The sequence below is a fragment of the Chionomys nivalis genome, chromosome 1 (assembly GCF_950005125.1).
Source record: "Chionomys nivalis chromosome 1, mChiNiv1.1, whole genome shotgun sequence".
Taxonomy (NCBI): domain Eukaryota; kingdom Metazoa; phylum Chordata; class Mammalia; order Rodentia; family Cricetidae; genus Chionomys; species Chionomys nivalis.
This window is the reverse complement of record NC_080086.1, coordinates 109,331,457-109,347,302: the sequence shown is the minus strand read 5'-3', so window position 1 is coordinate 109,347,302 and position 15,846 is coordinate 109,331,457. Positions and strand designations below refer to the sequence as shown.

General features: G+C 43.5%; 1 protein-coding gene across 1 annotated transcript in view; it reads left to right on the top strand.

Annotated features, from left to right (window-relative positions):
• Sntg2 (syntrophin gamma 2) overlaps window positions 1–15,846 on the top strand; it is a 209,624-nt gene that overhangs the window by 67,761 nt on the left and 126,017 nt on the right. The window contains exons 2-4 of the mRNA XM_057778495.1: window positions 7,269–7,406; window positions 11,247–11,303; window positions 11,400–11,457. Coding sequence (XP_057634478.1) covers window positions 7,269–7,406; window positions 11,247–11,303; window positions 11,400–11,457 — 253 coding nt within the window. The remainder of the gene's footprint in view (window positions 1–7,268; window positions 7,407–11,246; window positions 11,304–11,399; window positions 11,458–15,846) is intronic.

Sequence of the window (15,846 nt, the reverse complement as noted above, 5' to 3'; positions counted from 1 at the left end):
GAAGACCTAATACCTATACTCCTTAATGTATTTCACAATATTGAAACAGAGAAGTCATTGCCAAATTCCTTTTATGAAGCTGAAGTTACTCTGATACCAAAACCACACAAAGACACAACCAAGAAAGAGAACTACAGGCCAATCTCACTCATGAACATCGACGCAAAAATACTCAATAAAATACTGGCAAACCGAATCCAAGAACACATTAGAAAAATTATCCATTATGATCAAGTAGGCTTCATCCCAGAGATGCAGGGCTGGTTCAACATACGAAAATCTATCAATGTAATCCATCATATAAATAATCTGAAAGAAAAAAACCATATGATCATTTCATTAGATGCGGAAAAAGCATTCGACAAAATTCAACATCCCTTTATGATAAAGGTCTTAGAGAGATTAGGAATACAAGGGTCGTTCCTAAATATAATAAAAGCAATTTATAGCAAGCCGTCAGCTAACATCAAATTAAATGGAGAGAAACTCAAAGCTATTCCACTAAAATCAGGAACACGACAAGGTTGTCCACTCTCTCCATACCTCTTTAATATAGTGCTTGAAATTCTAGCAATAGCAATAAGACAACATAAGGGGATCAAAGGGATTCAAATCGGAAAGGAAGAAGTTAAACTTTCATTATTTGCAGACGATATGATAGTGTACATAAGCGACCCCAAAAACTCCAGCAAAGAACTCCTTCAGCTGATAAACACCTTTAGTAGCGTTGCAGGATACAAGATCAATTCCAAAAAATCAGTTGCCCTCCTATACACAAAGGATAAGGAAGCAGAGATGGAAATCAGAGAAGCATCACCCTTCACGATAGCCACAAATAGCATAAAATATCTTGGGGTAACCCTAACCAAGGAAGTAAAGGATCTATTTGACAAGAACTTTAAGTCAATGAAGAAAGAAATTGAGGAGGATACCAGAAAATGGAAGGATCTCCCTTGCTCTTGGATAGGGAGGATCAACATAGTAAAAATGGCAATTCTACCAAGGGCAATTTATAGATTCAATGCAATCCCCATTAAAATCCCATCAAAATTCTTCACAGATCTTGAGAGGACAATAATCAACTTTATATGGAGAAACAAAAAACCCAGGATAGCCAAAACAATCTTATATAATAAAGGATCGTCTGGAGGCATTACCATCCCTGACCTCAAACTCTATTACAGAGCCTCAGTATTGAAAACAGCTTGGTATTGGTATAAAAACAGAGAAGTTGATCAATGGAACCGAGTAGAAGACCCTGATTTCAACCCACAAACTTATGAACACCTAATTTTTGATAAAGGAGCTAAAAGTATTCAATGGAAAAAAGAGAGCATCTTCAACAAATGGTGCTGGCAGAACTGGTTGTCAACGTGTAGAAGAATGAAAATAGATCCATATCTATCACCATGCACAAAACTCAAGTCCAAATGGATTAAAGACCTCAATATTAGTCTGAACACACTGAACCTGATAGAAGAAAAAGTTGGAAGTACTCTACAACATATGGGTACAGGAGATCACTTCCTACGTTTATCCCCAGCAGCACAGACATTAAGGGCAACATTGAATAAATGGGACCTCCTGAAACTGAGTAGCTTCTGTAAAGCAAAGGACACTGTCACTAAGACAAAAAGGCAACCCACTGACTGGGAGAAGATCTTCACCAACCCTGCAACAGACAAAGGTCTGATCACCAAAATATATAAAGAACTCAAGAAACTAAACTTTAAAATGCTAATGAACCCAATAAAAAAATGGGGCACTGATCTGAACAGAGAATTCTCAACAGAAGAAATTCAAATGGCCAAAAGACACCTAAGGTCATGCTCAACCTCCTTAGCGATAAGGGAAATGCAAATTAAAACAACTTTGAGATACCATCTTACACCTGTCAGAATGGCTAAAATCAAGAACACCAATGATAGCCTTTGCTGGAGAGGTTGTGGAGAACGAGGCACACTCATTCATTGCTGGTGGGAATGCAAACTTGTGCAACCACTTTGGAAATCAGTGTGGCGATTTCTCAGGAAATTTGGGATCAACCTACCCCAAGATCCAGTAATACCACTATTGGGAATATACCCAAGAGATGCCACATCAAATGACAAAAGTATCTGTTCAACTATGTTCATAGCAGCATTGTTTGTAATAGCCAAAACCTGGAAACAACCTAGATGCCCTTCAATGGAGGAATGGATAAAGAAAGTGTGGAATATATACATATTAGAGTACTACTCAGCAGTAAAAAACAATGACTTCTCGAATTTTGCGTGCAAATGGATGGAAATAGAAAACACTATCCTGAGTGAGGTATCCCAGACCCAAAAAGAGGAACATGGGATGTACTCACTCATAATCGGTTTCTAGCCATAAATAAAAGACATTAAGCATATAATGTGTGATCCTATAGAAGTTAAATAAGAAAGTGAACCCAAAGAAAATCATATAGTCATCCGCATGGAGAGGGGGAAGTAGACAAGATTGCAGGGCAAAAACTGGGAACTTGCGGGTGAGGTGGCACGGGGCAAAGGGGAAATGGGATGAGAAATATGAGAAGGGGAGGATGGGAGGAGCTCGGGGGATTGGGATGGTTGGGATATAGGAAGGATGGATACGGGAGCAGCGAAGTATATATCCTATCTAAGGGAGCCATCTTAGGGCTGGCAAGAGACTTGACTCTAGAGGGGTTCGCAGGTGTCCAGGAATATGTCCCCAGCTGGTACCTTGGGCAACTAAGGAGAGGGAACCTGAAATGACCCTATCCTATACTGATGAATTTCTTGCATATCACCTTAGAACCTTCATCTGGCGATGGATCGAGGTAGAGACAGATTCTCAATTTGGAGCAACGGTCTGAGCTCTTAAGGTCCAAATGAGGAGCAGAAGGAGGGAGAACAAGAGCAAAAAATCAGGACCACGAGGGATGCACCCACCCACTGTGACAGTGGAACTGATTTATTAGGAGCCCACCAAGGCCAGCTGGTCTGGGACTGAATAAGCATGGGTTGATTCCGGACTCTCTGAGCATGGCGGTCAATGAAGACTGATGAGAAGCCAAGGACAATGGCACTAGGTTTCAATCCTAATACATGAACTGGCTTTGTGGGAGCTTAGCCTGTTTAGAAGCTCACCTTCCTGGACGTAGATAGAAGACCTTCGTCTTCCCGCAGGGCAGAGAATTTGGACTGCTCTTCAGTATCGAGAGGGAGGGGGAATGGTGTGGGGGGAGGAGAAGAGGAGTGGGGATAGGGGGAGGGGAGTGGGGGGAGGGGGCAATATTTGGGAGGAGGGGAGGGAAATGGGAAACGGGGAGCAGGTGGAAATTTTAATTAAAAAAGAATAAAAAAAAAAAAAAAAAAAAGAAAAAAGCAAATTTTGAGACACAAGTACACCATTAAACTTTGCTAGAATCAAACTTAGTCTATATAACCTGTTAAACTATGTCTTTGTCATACTATAGCAATTTGTCGCAAAGTAGCAATTGAAGACCTCAGTACATTTGCATTGCCATTTATACTTATGAGTGTTAAAAGATTTTCTTATATTTTTATTAAAAATGTATTGATTCAACTTGGAAATAAAAGATTCCTGCTAGTCTTCTAAAAAAAAAAAAAAAAAAAAAAAAATAAACTGGTCTGTATGTTGCCCTGACGTATGCACGTGTTAATAGGAAGCAGCTTGTTCACAAGGCTGGCTGCACAATTGGTGAGCTGACTTCACTCACGAGGTCTTGACATCTGGAAAGCTTTCCTAACCACGTAGGAGATGTGATGAAGGTCTTAGAATTCTCTAAAACAATGTGTCACTTAGAGTCACCTCAATTTTATGCTTCTAGAATCAAAGCTAAAGGAACATTTTGTCTGCCTCCCAATTCTGAAGAGCCCGGGAAGAAGACTGGTCGAGTTCCTTTCCTTTCTGCACTTAGTAACTGCTTGATTTCAAGTTTCCCTTGGCATGTGATGTTTATTCTTTCGTTCAGCTAATGTCAACAGTGCACTAAGGCATACTCAGTTCTAAATGAAGCAGGAAAATCTTCTAACTTGTCCCCATTTTCATTCTTCGGACAGTGGAATGGCCACAGGTGCTTTGTTTAATCCTGAGGACTCTGACATCCCTGTCATCTGAATTACTAAACGTTTCAGGTGCCTTTGTGACAGAGACATCAGTAAGTGGTTGTGTCCTAGAGATACACCCAGAGGCACAAATGAATGAGAACTATACAATGCGTATCATGTTTCAAAATCCATGGAAGCCTACCTTAAATTTCTTGAAGGGAAATCAACTTCAGCAGGCAAGGGATGAGCATAGAGTGCTATAACCTGGGAGATTTAGATCGGCAGTAATATATGATACATGCTTAAAACTTAAAAATAGCCCACCTCCGCTTGGAATACGATTTTTAAAAAGCCCATCTTTGTAAATCCTGTGCATACCTACCTTCACTCACAAGCTTGTATTTATCTATGATCGTTTATTGTTCAAGTTACTCTCTCAGGAGTTAATTTTTAGAACGCTTGGGAATTGTATTCAAGTTCTTTTCTCAATTTAACAGGATGTTCATTTTCTACCCTGACGAGTAAGACTATTTATACTAACCTATTGTCTGCTGCATGCTCACATTTTTGTATATGGTATTCTTGTCATAGAAACGTTGACTATTTCTGTGCTGCGAATCAATGTATTTCAGCTTTTAAGTCAGGATAACCCAGGACACTACACTATGTGAGAGAAAGGAACAAGAAGGAGGAAAAAGAGGAGGGAGGGAAGGAAGGAAAGATTTTATTCTTGGGTCTCACTGGGGAGAGGAACATTTCTCTGTCCTAGGAGTACTGACTCTGACTGTAGCAACCTGAAGCCAGCCCTGAGCAAAGTAATAGGATCCTCCTGGAGCAAGAACTCTCCTGCAGATCCCAAGAGGAAGGGGAGTAGAAAAGGGAACCAGGACACTGGGGGCATAAGAGGAGATAGTGTCAGGATTTTTTTTACCTTAGTGTTGACCCTTCAGGCAGTGAAGGGGATCTGCATGGGACTAGCAAAGAACAGGTGGGCACGGGACTGCAGTGTTGGTGGCCCCCAGGGCAGCAGAATGGCTGAGGTAGAAGCAAAGAGGTACCAGAGGGAACCAAAGCCCACATCAGTGCAGAATGCAATGTGGCGTTTCCTGTGAGGTGGAGACCCCTGGGTTTTTGTTTTTGTTTTTTCTAGAAGAATGAGGCCATATGGACCAATGTAGCAGGCTTCCCTGGGCACCATGATAAAGCTTGCATGTGGGGGCATGGGTGGCACCAGGAAGGCTCAGGACAATATTGGATCCTACGGCTGCAGAATTAGGTGTATTCCCATATAGGGCATGCTTCAAGGGGCTTGTTGGAGATTCAGACATGGCAGTCAGAGGGCCACATACACCTGGGCAATGACACTGTCCACCCTAGAATGGAAAACTACAGAAGAGATGGGGGTTTGTTTTTTATTAGGTTTTTAATTTCCTTATGAGTGAGAAAGTCTGTTTACTTTAAAGAAGTAGATTAAGGTAACTTTGATTTGGGGTACTGTGTGAAGGGAAAGGTCCCTGATAACCTCCTTAAAGAAGGAGCCATTGCTGGAGCCGTGGTGTAGACGGTTAGAGTGCTGGGTTAGCATTGGGCAGGAAGGAGCGAGTTTCTTTTTCCACCGTGCCTGGATTTGGTGCCAGCTGTGACCTCCTCACAGCCTGGTATCTGGACGACACTGGTGAGTTTTCTGAGAATAGTGGTCAGGGTCTGCAGAGGTGCAGTAAGGAGCGCCCAGCACACCCCCTGGATGTTGCATCTTATTTGTATCAAAGCACACAATTATGTCTGCCAAGCTAATTATAGTTGGGGGTAAGTGAATGTTTTCATAGGAGGAAATAATTTGAGCAAAATTATAGTTTTGACTTAGAAAGCTTAATTATCTCCAAATTGGTTTTGTTCCTGACTTTTTTTTTAAATATTTGAGGAGCTGGATTTCCTGGTGTCACCTGGATCATAGGGCAAAGGAAGGCAGCAAACAGCCCATGTCAGATCTTTATTGAGTCCTGCTTGATCTCCTTGATGAACTTTTAAATGGATGGTGTTAAATATTAAAATGTATGCTCTTCAGTCTCAGTAGCTGTGAGAACGTTAGTGATAACACCATGAGGCAGGAGGATTACACTGAGTCACAATGACAGAGGTTTCCATGGCAATGCTGTTGCTTCGGGCTGTGATGAATTAAAGTATCTTGGGGGCTGTGGCGTGTGGGTGACCTACTGGCATCAGAACACAGAGAAGAACAGGAAGTGGACAGGCCAAGATGCTCTTTTCAATAGCGTGCCTTCAGGGAAGCACCTTGCCCAACGAGGGCCTGTCTTCTACATTCCCATCACCTTCCAGTGGTCTGAATTCTGGCTCCGGCTCTGTGTCTCCTCTATAGAGACACCCTCAGGAAAACTCCACTTAGAGTCTTCTAGGCACTTCTCCATCCAGCCAAGCAGGCCACAGAGAATAACCATTCCAAAATGTGTAATTATAATATCATAGTCTCTTGTTAAAGGGCCAGCACCCTTTCCTTGGCCGTCATCCTGCACAACTGTTCTCTCTTCTGAATGGATTCCCATTGTTTCCATTCCTGAGTCTCTGGGCACAGGGATTTTCCTCACTAAGACAATTCACTGGTACAAGCTGTTTGGCTCAATGAATTTGTTGAAATTAATATCAAATGTGACTGTGGACTTGATGACATACCGACATTGCATGAATTGGTACTTCATATTTCCATGTCCACTGAGATCCCTGCTTGTCCTCCATAGCGTGAGCACTTCTCTTAGGCCTTGTGTGCTTTTCCTTGGTGACAGCCCCTGTGTCGTGGTCTGCGGCTGCTAGACAGGTTCTCATTGTTCTGGGTGTTGGCCCCCAGGGACTCTCCATGTCCTGCAGTTTCCCATCTAGAGCTGGTGAGGTTGCCCTGCTACCCTGAATGCCTGTTGCAAATGGAGACCAGGATCACTCAGCATCTCTGGCTTGAGGATGGGGAAGCATGTCTCAGGGAAGTTGGGGAAAATCCCACGCAGCATTTGTAAAGTCCAAGGAAAGCCCAGCTTTCCAGAGAGATCTACTCAAGATAGATCTGTAAATGCATCGCATTTCTGCCATGAATGAAGAGACGTATGTGAGCGCAGGGTAGAAGGTGGTGTGACAGGAAGCACTATCACCTCTCATCGCAGAGAACTGAACTCACTTGTTAATGTCACCGCTTTGCATCCTCAGACCAAAACTGCGCTGGCCTTGCTGTATGATGAAGGGCTGGAGAATGCCTACGACGTCCGGCTGAAGCTGACTAAAGAGGTGCTGACTATCCAGAAGCAAGATGTTATCTGCATCGGGGGAGCCCCTCCTGGTGCGAATGTAAGTGCTCCTGCTTCCAGGGCATGGCTCAAGCCAAGCCAGGTCCAGGAGCTTCCAAAGAGTCCTGCAAGCACCACTGTCCAGGAAGGTCTTGTAAGAAGTTGGTATGCTGCAAGACATCTAACATCTATCCCCCAAGCCTGGCTGATGACGTCACAGGGTTAAATGCTCGTTTGGTAGTTCTAACCCATGCCTTCTCCACGGTGGCTTTTTAATGTTGCATATAGGAGTGAGAGAGGTTTGGTGCGTACATGTGTGTGTATGTGGGAGTGGGGCGAGGTGAGGTCGATGTATGCATGTGCATACGTGTAATGTGTATGGTGTAGTCATTTGTATGTTGTGTGGAGGCCAGAGGTTGTCATCAGGTCCTCCTCTGTTTCTCTCCTTATCTTGTGATACAGAATTCCTCACTGAACCCAGAGCTCCTCAGTTTGGCTAGGCTGGCTACCCAGTGGATCTGCCTATCTCTGCACATTTCTTAGCGTGGATACTTCTGGATAGGAACTGAATTCAAAAAGTGATATCACATATCTTTAATCCCAGCACGTGGGAGGCAGAAGAAGCCATGTGTCTCTGTGAGTCCGAGGCTAACCTGAACTACATAACAAGTTCAAAGCTAGTTAGGGGTGCATAGTAAGAGTCTATCTAAAAAGCCAGAACAACCACCAAATGTCCTTCATTGACTTTCATTTGACTAGTGCATGGTTTGGAACGAAGTGACCTTCACATAGCCCATGCAGCAAGTCTGGTGGATTGAGTCACTTAGAGGACATGATCAAGTCACTGGGGAATTCATCATTGTGGTCAGGAGAAATATCAAGGCAGAATCTGTTGTATGTCGAGAGCTACCCACCAGAGTCAAGGTCATAGCATTCAGAGCTGGGTAAGGAGTTGAATGGGTGAGGTGATAGACCCTTGGCAATGTGTAGTCTGGACAGTCTCCTTCAGATGGGCACCCCCTTTTCTACACACAGACCCTCACTCACTAATTAAGGAACAGATTGAGAACTGATGACTACATGTGGTAAAACCTGCTTTCTGGGAAGTAGATGTGTTCTGTAGGACAATTCACTGCGTTCTCAAATTTTGTTTCATGCCCTCCCACAATGGATTATGAAATGACGTTTAGAAGAGATTGCATGTAGGATTCAGCCCAGCACATTGCCCTAAAGATCAGCTGATACTCACACCTTGGCTATGGTCTCACTTCAACTGTGCTTGGCTCTCTCAACCTTTCCTCCTGACTAGAAATATGTCAAGACAGCTGTCTTCTCCGGCATAGATAATTCTTACCTTTATGCATCTTTTCGTCAAGCACAAAGGTGGTTTTGAAGTGCAAGAGGCAGCTCTCCTATCGTATTCTCCTTCACGTTCCTGTGGGATTTTTTACCCACTCTAACCCTCACTTTTTAACTTCCAGACTAGAGTTTGTTACAGCTTCAAACTTGTGTTCAGATCTGTGCCTCTAGGATCCTGACTTCCCTGGATGATGAACTATGATACTGGAACTACAAACTAAAATACGCCCCTCAAGTTCCATCGTAATGTTGCATTACAATACAAACCCTATCTAAGGCTCTTTTCCAAATAGGAGATCTTCTATCCCTACAGCAGGGTTTGATTTTTATCAAATCTATTAAGATATAAATGACAAATAAAATCACATGTATCTAGCTGTAGAGTTTGATGATTGGATTTATAAATATGACTGTTTGATTTATGTATAGAAATGATTGCTGTAACTAAAGTTATTCTTTATATATATATATATATAAACATATACGTATATTACCATGTATATTTACATTGTTTGCATGTGTGTGGAGGTCTCGGGGATACTAGAGTGTGAGATTTACCCTCCAAGCAAATTTCAAGTATACAGTACAATATTGTGAAGCATCATTCTCATCTTGAAGTCAGAGTCTCAGAATGTAAACCTTTTTGTTGTATTTTCTTAAGGCAGTCTCCTGTGTCCCAGGCTGCCCTCAAACTCCCATCTAACCAACAGATAGACATGAACTTCTGATCCCCCTGCCCGTATCTTCTAGGTGCTAGAATTTCAGACACAGGCCAGCACACCCAGCTACAAATTACCAGTCATGTAACTCACACCTTTTGCCTCTGGCCAATGTTGTTATATGTGCACCTTGTAACTTGGGTGCTTACCAGAGACATGACATCACGCTGTATTCTTCTTTGTGCCTGAATTGTCACAGTATATTAATAATCTTCTGCAGTTCATATGTGGGGTGACAGATAAGTAACTTCCCCTCCTGTTCAGGGTTGACTGGTATCCCACTGTGGAATCTCAATCAACTCATGCATCCTTAGATACTCGGTTTTGTTTTGAGATCCTGAATATGGTGATGAATGCCGTGATGAATGCAATTTAAACTGAACGCTGCAGCTCTCTGCTGTTCTCTCTTGCTGACCTGTGAATGGCGACTCTCTTTGTCCCTCAGATAAAGAGTGACAATCTGTCTACAACCTGAGCCAGGTGCACTTGAGTGTGGCCTAGATGAGGAACATGAAAATGGCTGTTCTCACACTAGAGTCTCTAAACTGCGCCTCTTTCCATGTGTGTTTTTAAAAAGGGCTCATTATTTAGACATATGATCTATGCACAAAATATAATGCTTCCAGTTACAAGGCTAAGCAAGGTGTTCACCCAGGGACTCTGTAGTGTGTTTATTTGCTCTCATTTTTTTGTTTGTTTCTTCACCTGAGTGTATGATGTGCTTAAGGCATCAGCTATGATTCAGACCTCCAATCCCCTGCTCTTCTGGGAAGCTCTCTTAGAAGCACAGCATTTGCTGCCACAACCAGTTAAAACTTAGCTATCGTATAACCGACATACTCCTTCCTAAGAGCATATTTCCAGGTTGAAATGACAGTCTGTGGAAGACATCACACACGCCAAGGGCCACAGCAGCTTTTCCTACCAGCCTGTTGTTTCTATGTGTACTATTTTGGTAACCAAGTCCCAGAAAGAAGCGGGGTCCCTGGGTGTCCTGCCATAGTCCTCAGCTTCTGTCCATGCTTTTCAAACATTGATTCTTTGGAGCCCTTCATTCTGAATGCTATTACTTTTCAGTTAAAGTATGATGTTTATGTGTTTATATTGTTTCGAGGGAAAAGAAAAGCTTTTCTTTGCTTATTATTGTACTCCAGTCATCTCCCTGTCCTTTCCAGCATGAGTCCTGCATCTTGTGTCCCTGTGTAAAACTTTCCATTGTATTTAGAACACAGCAAGACGAAAGACCATGCTATCATATGGAAAAGACAAGATTCTGAGTCTTGCCAGTTACGGGCATGTTATGTTTTTAGCTTCTATCATCATATTGATTTAATTGTTATCAGCCATCTGTGTTCAGAGGTTATGAAAAAACTGATTCCTCCAGAATGCATGCTGGCGACCGCAGAGACGAAACGCAGGGACCGCAGGCATGCGTGCTGAGGATCTCCCTTCTGCTGATGGCAGGAGGAGACCAAGTTAAAAGGGAGCCAGCTTCTATACTTGGAGAATAGACATGGCCCTTGTCCACCTGGGGCTCTGTTGTCAGAGCAACGTAAGGACGAGACAAGCTAACCAGCTCTGTAGCAATGCCTTCAACAGGACCTGATTTTACCAGCAGCCTTTTTTCCTGTAAGAAGACCACCAGTTAAGATTGGCTATGCTGCTGCTACTGCAGAGGTTGGAAAGTGATAAATTAGAAGATTTTATTTTAAAAATTGCTTGAGTTTTAATTAGGAAGTTATATGTTCATTCTCTTTTCTTTTGTTCGTTCTCTGGTAATGCATTGTAACCTAAACTTATGTTTTTCCTAACATTTTTTAAAGCACAGAACTGTTACAGTCCGGAGACAGCCTGTGGGTGGCCTGGGCCTAAGCATCAAGGTATGAGCTTGTTCCCCCCCCCCCCCGCCCATCAGGCCCCAAAGCCTTCAGTGTCAGTCCTGATAACTGTTTCCTTCTCCTGTCTCTGCCATCTAGGGCGGAGCAGAGCATGGTGTCCCCGTCGTCATATCCAAAATATTCAAAGACCAAGCAGGTAAGACTGGCCCTGGTGATGGGTATGACCAGTGACTACTATGAGAAAATGAGCACACAGTTATTTTGGCTGCATGCTTTAAATTAAATGTCACTACGGCGGCTATGTGTTGTTTTAGAGGATGAGTCTGGACCCCTGATATATGCTGGCTTCCCTCTCCATTTCTCCTGACCCTGTCAGCCCATACAAGACCGTTTCTTGTGCACTGTGGCCATGTACCACAGAGAGCACTTACTACTACAAGTCTGAGCAATGAGTCTCTTACCATTGGCTTAAACATAAGGAGACTTAAATGTAGGTGATACCCGGTCATGTCCACTGGCATTTAGAAAGAGTCTGTGGGCATGAAAGTAACTTACCCGTTGTAGAACTCCAGACATGCTCAAGAGTGACCCAGAAGGGAAACGAAAATCCACCGCTTGGAACCAGGGCACATGGACATCATGTCATTAGCTGTACATCAGGCTGTGAGAGGAGCCCCAGCTATGGTTAGGAATGGCAGAACTATTGTCTCTGAGAAGATATGTGAACGCAAGAGAAGGTGAGGGTGAGACTTCCTTATGGGGCAGGTAATTCTCAACAAAACAGGCTATTTCCTGATGTTCCCAGATGACTTTGATGCTGGACACATTGCTGTCAGCATCTCACAACAGCCTCCTCTGCCCTTCCTCCAGCTTTGCCATCCCAGCTCAGCCTCTGCCTGGGAAGCTCAGTCTCCACAGGCCAGCATGCTGGGGTTAATATGGGCAGTCTCCTGCAGTCTGTTTTCCCAGGGTGGAGGGAGGGTTAACAAGCATCCTAGGGCTTCAAATTAAAAAGGATGGAAGACAGGACCCGGAAGTGGGGTCAGTTTGGTGAGCTCCCACACCTCGAATTAAGACTGTAACTGAGGGTGGCAGTCACCACGGATGCCTGTGGTTCTGAGTCTGTTCCTATTGGAAACAAAGGGTATGTGTGTGTGGGGGGGGAGGGAGAACGAGCTTGAACTGTCTTTCAAAGCTTTCTCATCCATTTCATCTGACTGTACCAGACAAAGAACCAGAGTTAGTCTGGTCTAATTTGCCTGGGTCTGAGCTGCTCTGAATGCCCTAGGTAAAGTACTTTAATGGCAGGAGGTGTCAGAAAGCCTGTGCCATAGACCCATCCAGGCCACCGACAGAGGTCACAGATAGCATGGAATTGTGTTGCAGAGACAGTTCTAATGAGAGGCGGATTTCCAGAGAGATTATAGAGCCCCATGACACCTTTGGATAAATTTTTGGGAAGGAGAGAAGTGTCCACATAGTTAATTCTGAAATTGGAATCTACATGAGAATTTGTCATCATCTAGGACGTTTAGAAGTCAATGCCTGGAGACATTTTTCTCCTTTCTGAGCACAGTGGCAAACCCTGCTTGTAGCAGACAGGATATCTAGTTAGGAGTGAGATCCGATAAGCCTAGGGATACAGCATTCTGTGCCCACTGCCCAGAGGCAGGAAGAAACTACCTCTAGGTCTTGATAGAAAAAGATGGAAGTATGCGTCTTACTATGCACACACACACACACACTCACACACACACACACTCACACACACACACTCTTATCCCATCCCCCACCCCTTGGTGGCACCAAGGATTTTATTTGATCAGAAGATATGAGCTCTAAGCTTGGCAAACAAGAAAGTGAAAGACCTATATAGTTCTCGGAATTAAATACTAATTCTTTTTGAGATTTTTTAAAAAGCATTTAGAAACAAATGCTGTGCTTAAATCATACTACAGGTTCCGTGTTGTTTATCAGATGTAACTGTGGAGCTGACATGCTTTACAGAAGCAGAGACTCTGGTGCATCGAAAGGGAAATTCTATAAGTAAGGAATAAATCAATTCCCTTGCATGTTAGCTCTGTTTAATTACTTCTGTGCCCCTGGCAGCCCTCTTCTTGGCTGATTAATAATTGAAGGAAGACTGTTCGTGGGCATTTCTGTCTCTAGAGGTCATCTTCGTAAACATTATCAGTTCTTTTTCATTGGTGCATTTTTTTTTTAACTTGTGGATAGGAAATGCTTCAGAAAGGAACGAGGCTAAACAGCAGAGAAGTCAGTGAGAAATTTCATGCTCAGCTGAGAAAGAAAACCTTGGTGCAGGACAGAAGTGGGAGTGAGACTGGTTTTGAGAAGGGCACCCTGTGTAAACTTGTTGAAATCGCCTCTGCCTGCTTACCCTAATCAGATGCATGTGGTCAGAGGACCTAGGACTTAGAAGATTGCGGATGGAGCTGCCTAGTGTGAGGACATGCTGTCACAGTGCTTTGAGGGAATGCTTTTCTTCAGATCCTTGGAAGTCTCTCATGTAACTGCAGTCCAGTCAGGCTTGATATGAAGGTGGTATCACCAGCACCTTTCCATCTGACGTCCACCACTGACATCCAATCCAGAGAGTGTGTTGAATGTGTTAGCCGGCCCCAGTCCCTTTCTTACAGGAGTGATTCGGAAACACTCTTCATGTCTTCATTGTGCTGATAGTCTGCATCAGATAATCTGTAGTTTCATGCATAAAATGTGTGAAGGAAATATAAGCATTGTGGTTACAGTTAGGATTAGGGCTTGTTCTCGATCGCTCATATCTTAATGTATGACATGGTCTCAGAGTCATAAACAGAAGAGGGCTGGCTCACCCTGAGTCTCTATATTGTTGGAGAAGGGAGGTTGCTTGTTGGTTCCCAGCCACCCGGCTAGCTTAGACCCAGAACAATCACACAGAATTAAATCACTGCTTGGCCCATTAGCTCTAGCTTCTTAATGGCTAACTCTTACATATTAATTTAACCCATCTCCATTAATCTGTGTATCCCCATGTGGCAGTGGCTTACCAGAAAAGTTTCAGCATGTCTGACTCTAGTGGCTGCTCCATGGCATCTCTCTGATTCTGCCCTTCTCCCTCCCAGCATTCAGTTTAGCTTTCCCTGCCTACCTAAGTTCTGAACGCAGAGATCTGGCGCTTAATAAAAGGAATCCCACACTAGCTCAAAACCAAGAAATATACAGGTATTTATTAATAGATAAAACTTACAAATCACAAATCAGGATTCTCTGCATGAATGATGGATAAAGATGAGATCCAAACAAATTGTACCAGCAAAACTGGGGTCCGGGAGGAAAGGCAGAGAGGAAGAAGGCTGGATGCGCTTCCACATCCAGGTAAATAGTCTATGAGGCCATGCCCCAGTAGGTGAGTAGTTGTTAGCTATACACCTTCCTGCAGCAAAGTTCTGTCCTGCTATAGGTTCAAAGCAGTTTGTTTATTAATGGTAATCACAGCACACAGAGGGGAAATCCCACATCATCTATATGAGGCTAACAGAGGGCTATGCCTTTGCATTAAGAATATGGTGGGTGATTGGAGTATAATGCTTAATGCCCAACGTGGCAGGAGCTCTGGAGGATGGACCTCACCACTCAGATACACTCATCACTAATGCATGAAATCATCCAACATTTGACTATTTCCAGACTTGAGAAACGGAGCCTGCATTTCTCACCCAGGTGTGGACATAAAGAACATACACTGTTAGCCAATTAAGTATGGAGTCTTCAGACAGTCTAGGAATTGGGCAGGAAGATCATAAACAAGAATAAGACCTCGGAGTTGGGAATACCTGCTTATTCCAAGAGAAACTGCCTGTATTCCAGGATACTCCAAGATGTTCATCATGACTTGGATAGATATTGCAGCATCCCCAGGAGAAAGGCCTGCATAAGCAGGGCATTCTATGCTCCCACTCTCTGACCACCTCAGCTGGCCCTCAGGGCTATTCCTTCTGTCTTACTCTTAGGAACAAGACTGATGTAGCCTGTTGGATCAAAGAAGAAAAATCTCTTATGTATCTAAGAATTTGTCCAACCTTGTTCAACAAATAGCTCTCTGAAGCATTCAGAGAGGAGACTGAAGTTGTCCGTTGCAGGACAGGCTGAAAGCGAAAGCTCCTGTCACACACACTCAGAAAACAGGGACCATGTGTCATGTGTAAAATATTAAGGATGATTGAATAAGAAAACATGGCTGTTTTTTTAAAAAACAAAAAACAAAAAACTTTTTCTGTATAGGTGATGATGTCGTTTTATGATTAAGAGGAGCCACTTTTGAAAAGCAAAGGGGTAAGGGTATTTTGCACTTTAAATGTCACTCTCAGGAGAGGACATCTTGGAAGTGCAGGTGCAGCCATTCAGGTCACCTTGCGGGATAAAGAGACCCAGATGAACGATGCAGACGTGCTCTGCTGAGCTCGAGTGAATGGGCAGAGTCCAGATGCCCTTTGTAGCTTAAGTGTCAGGCTGCTGATGGTGAGTGGTGGTAGCAAGAGGGCAGAGACTGAGCACTGCCTACTGGTTCATCACCTTTGGAAAGAGG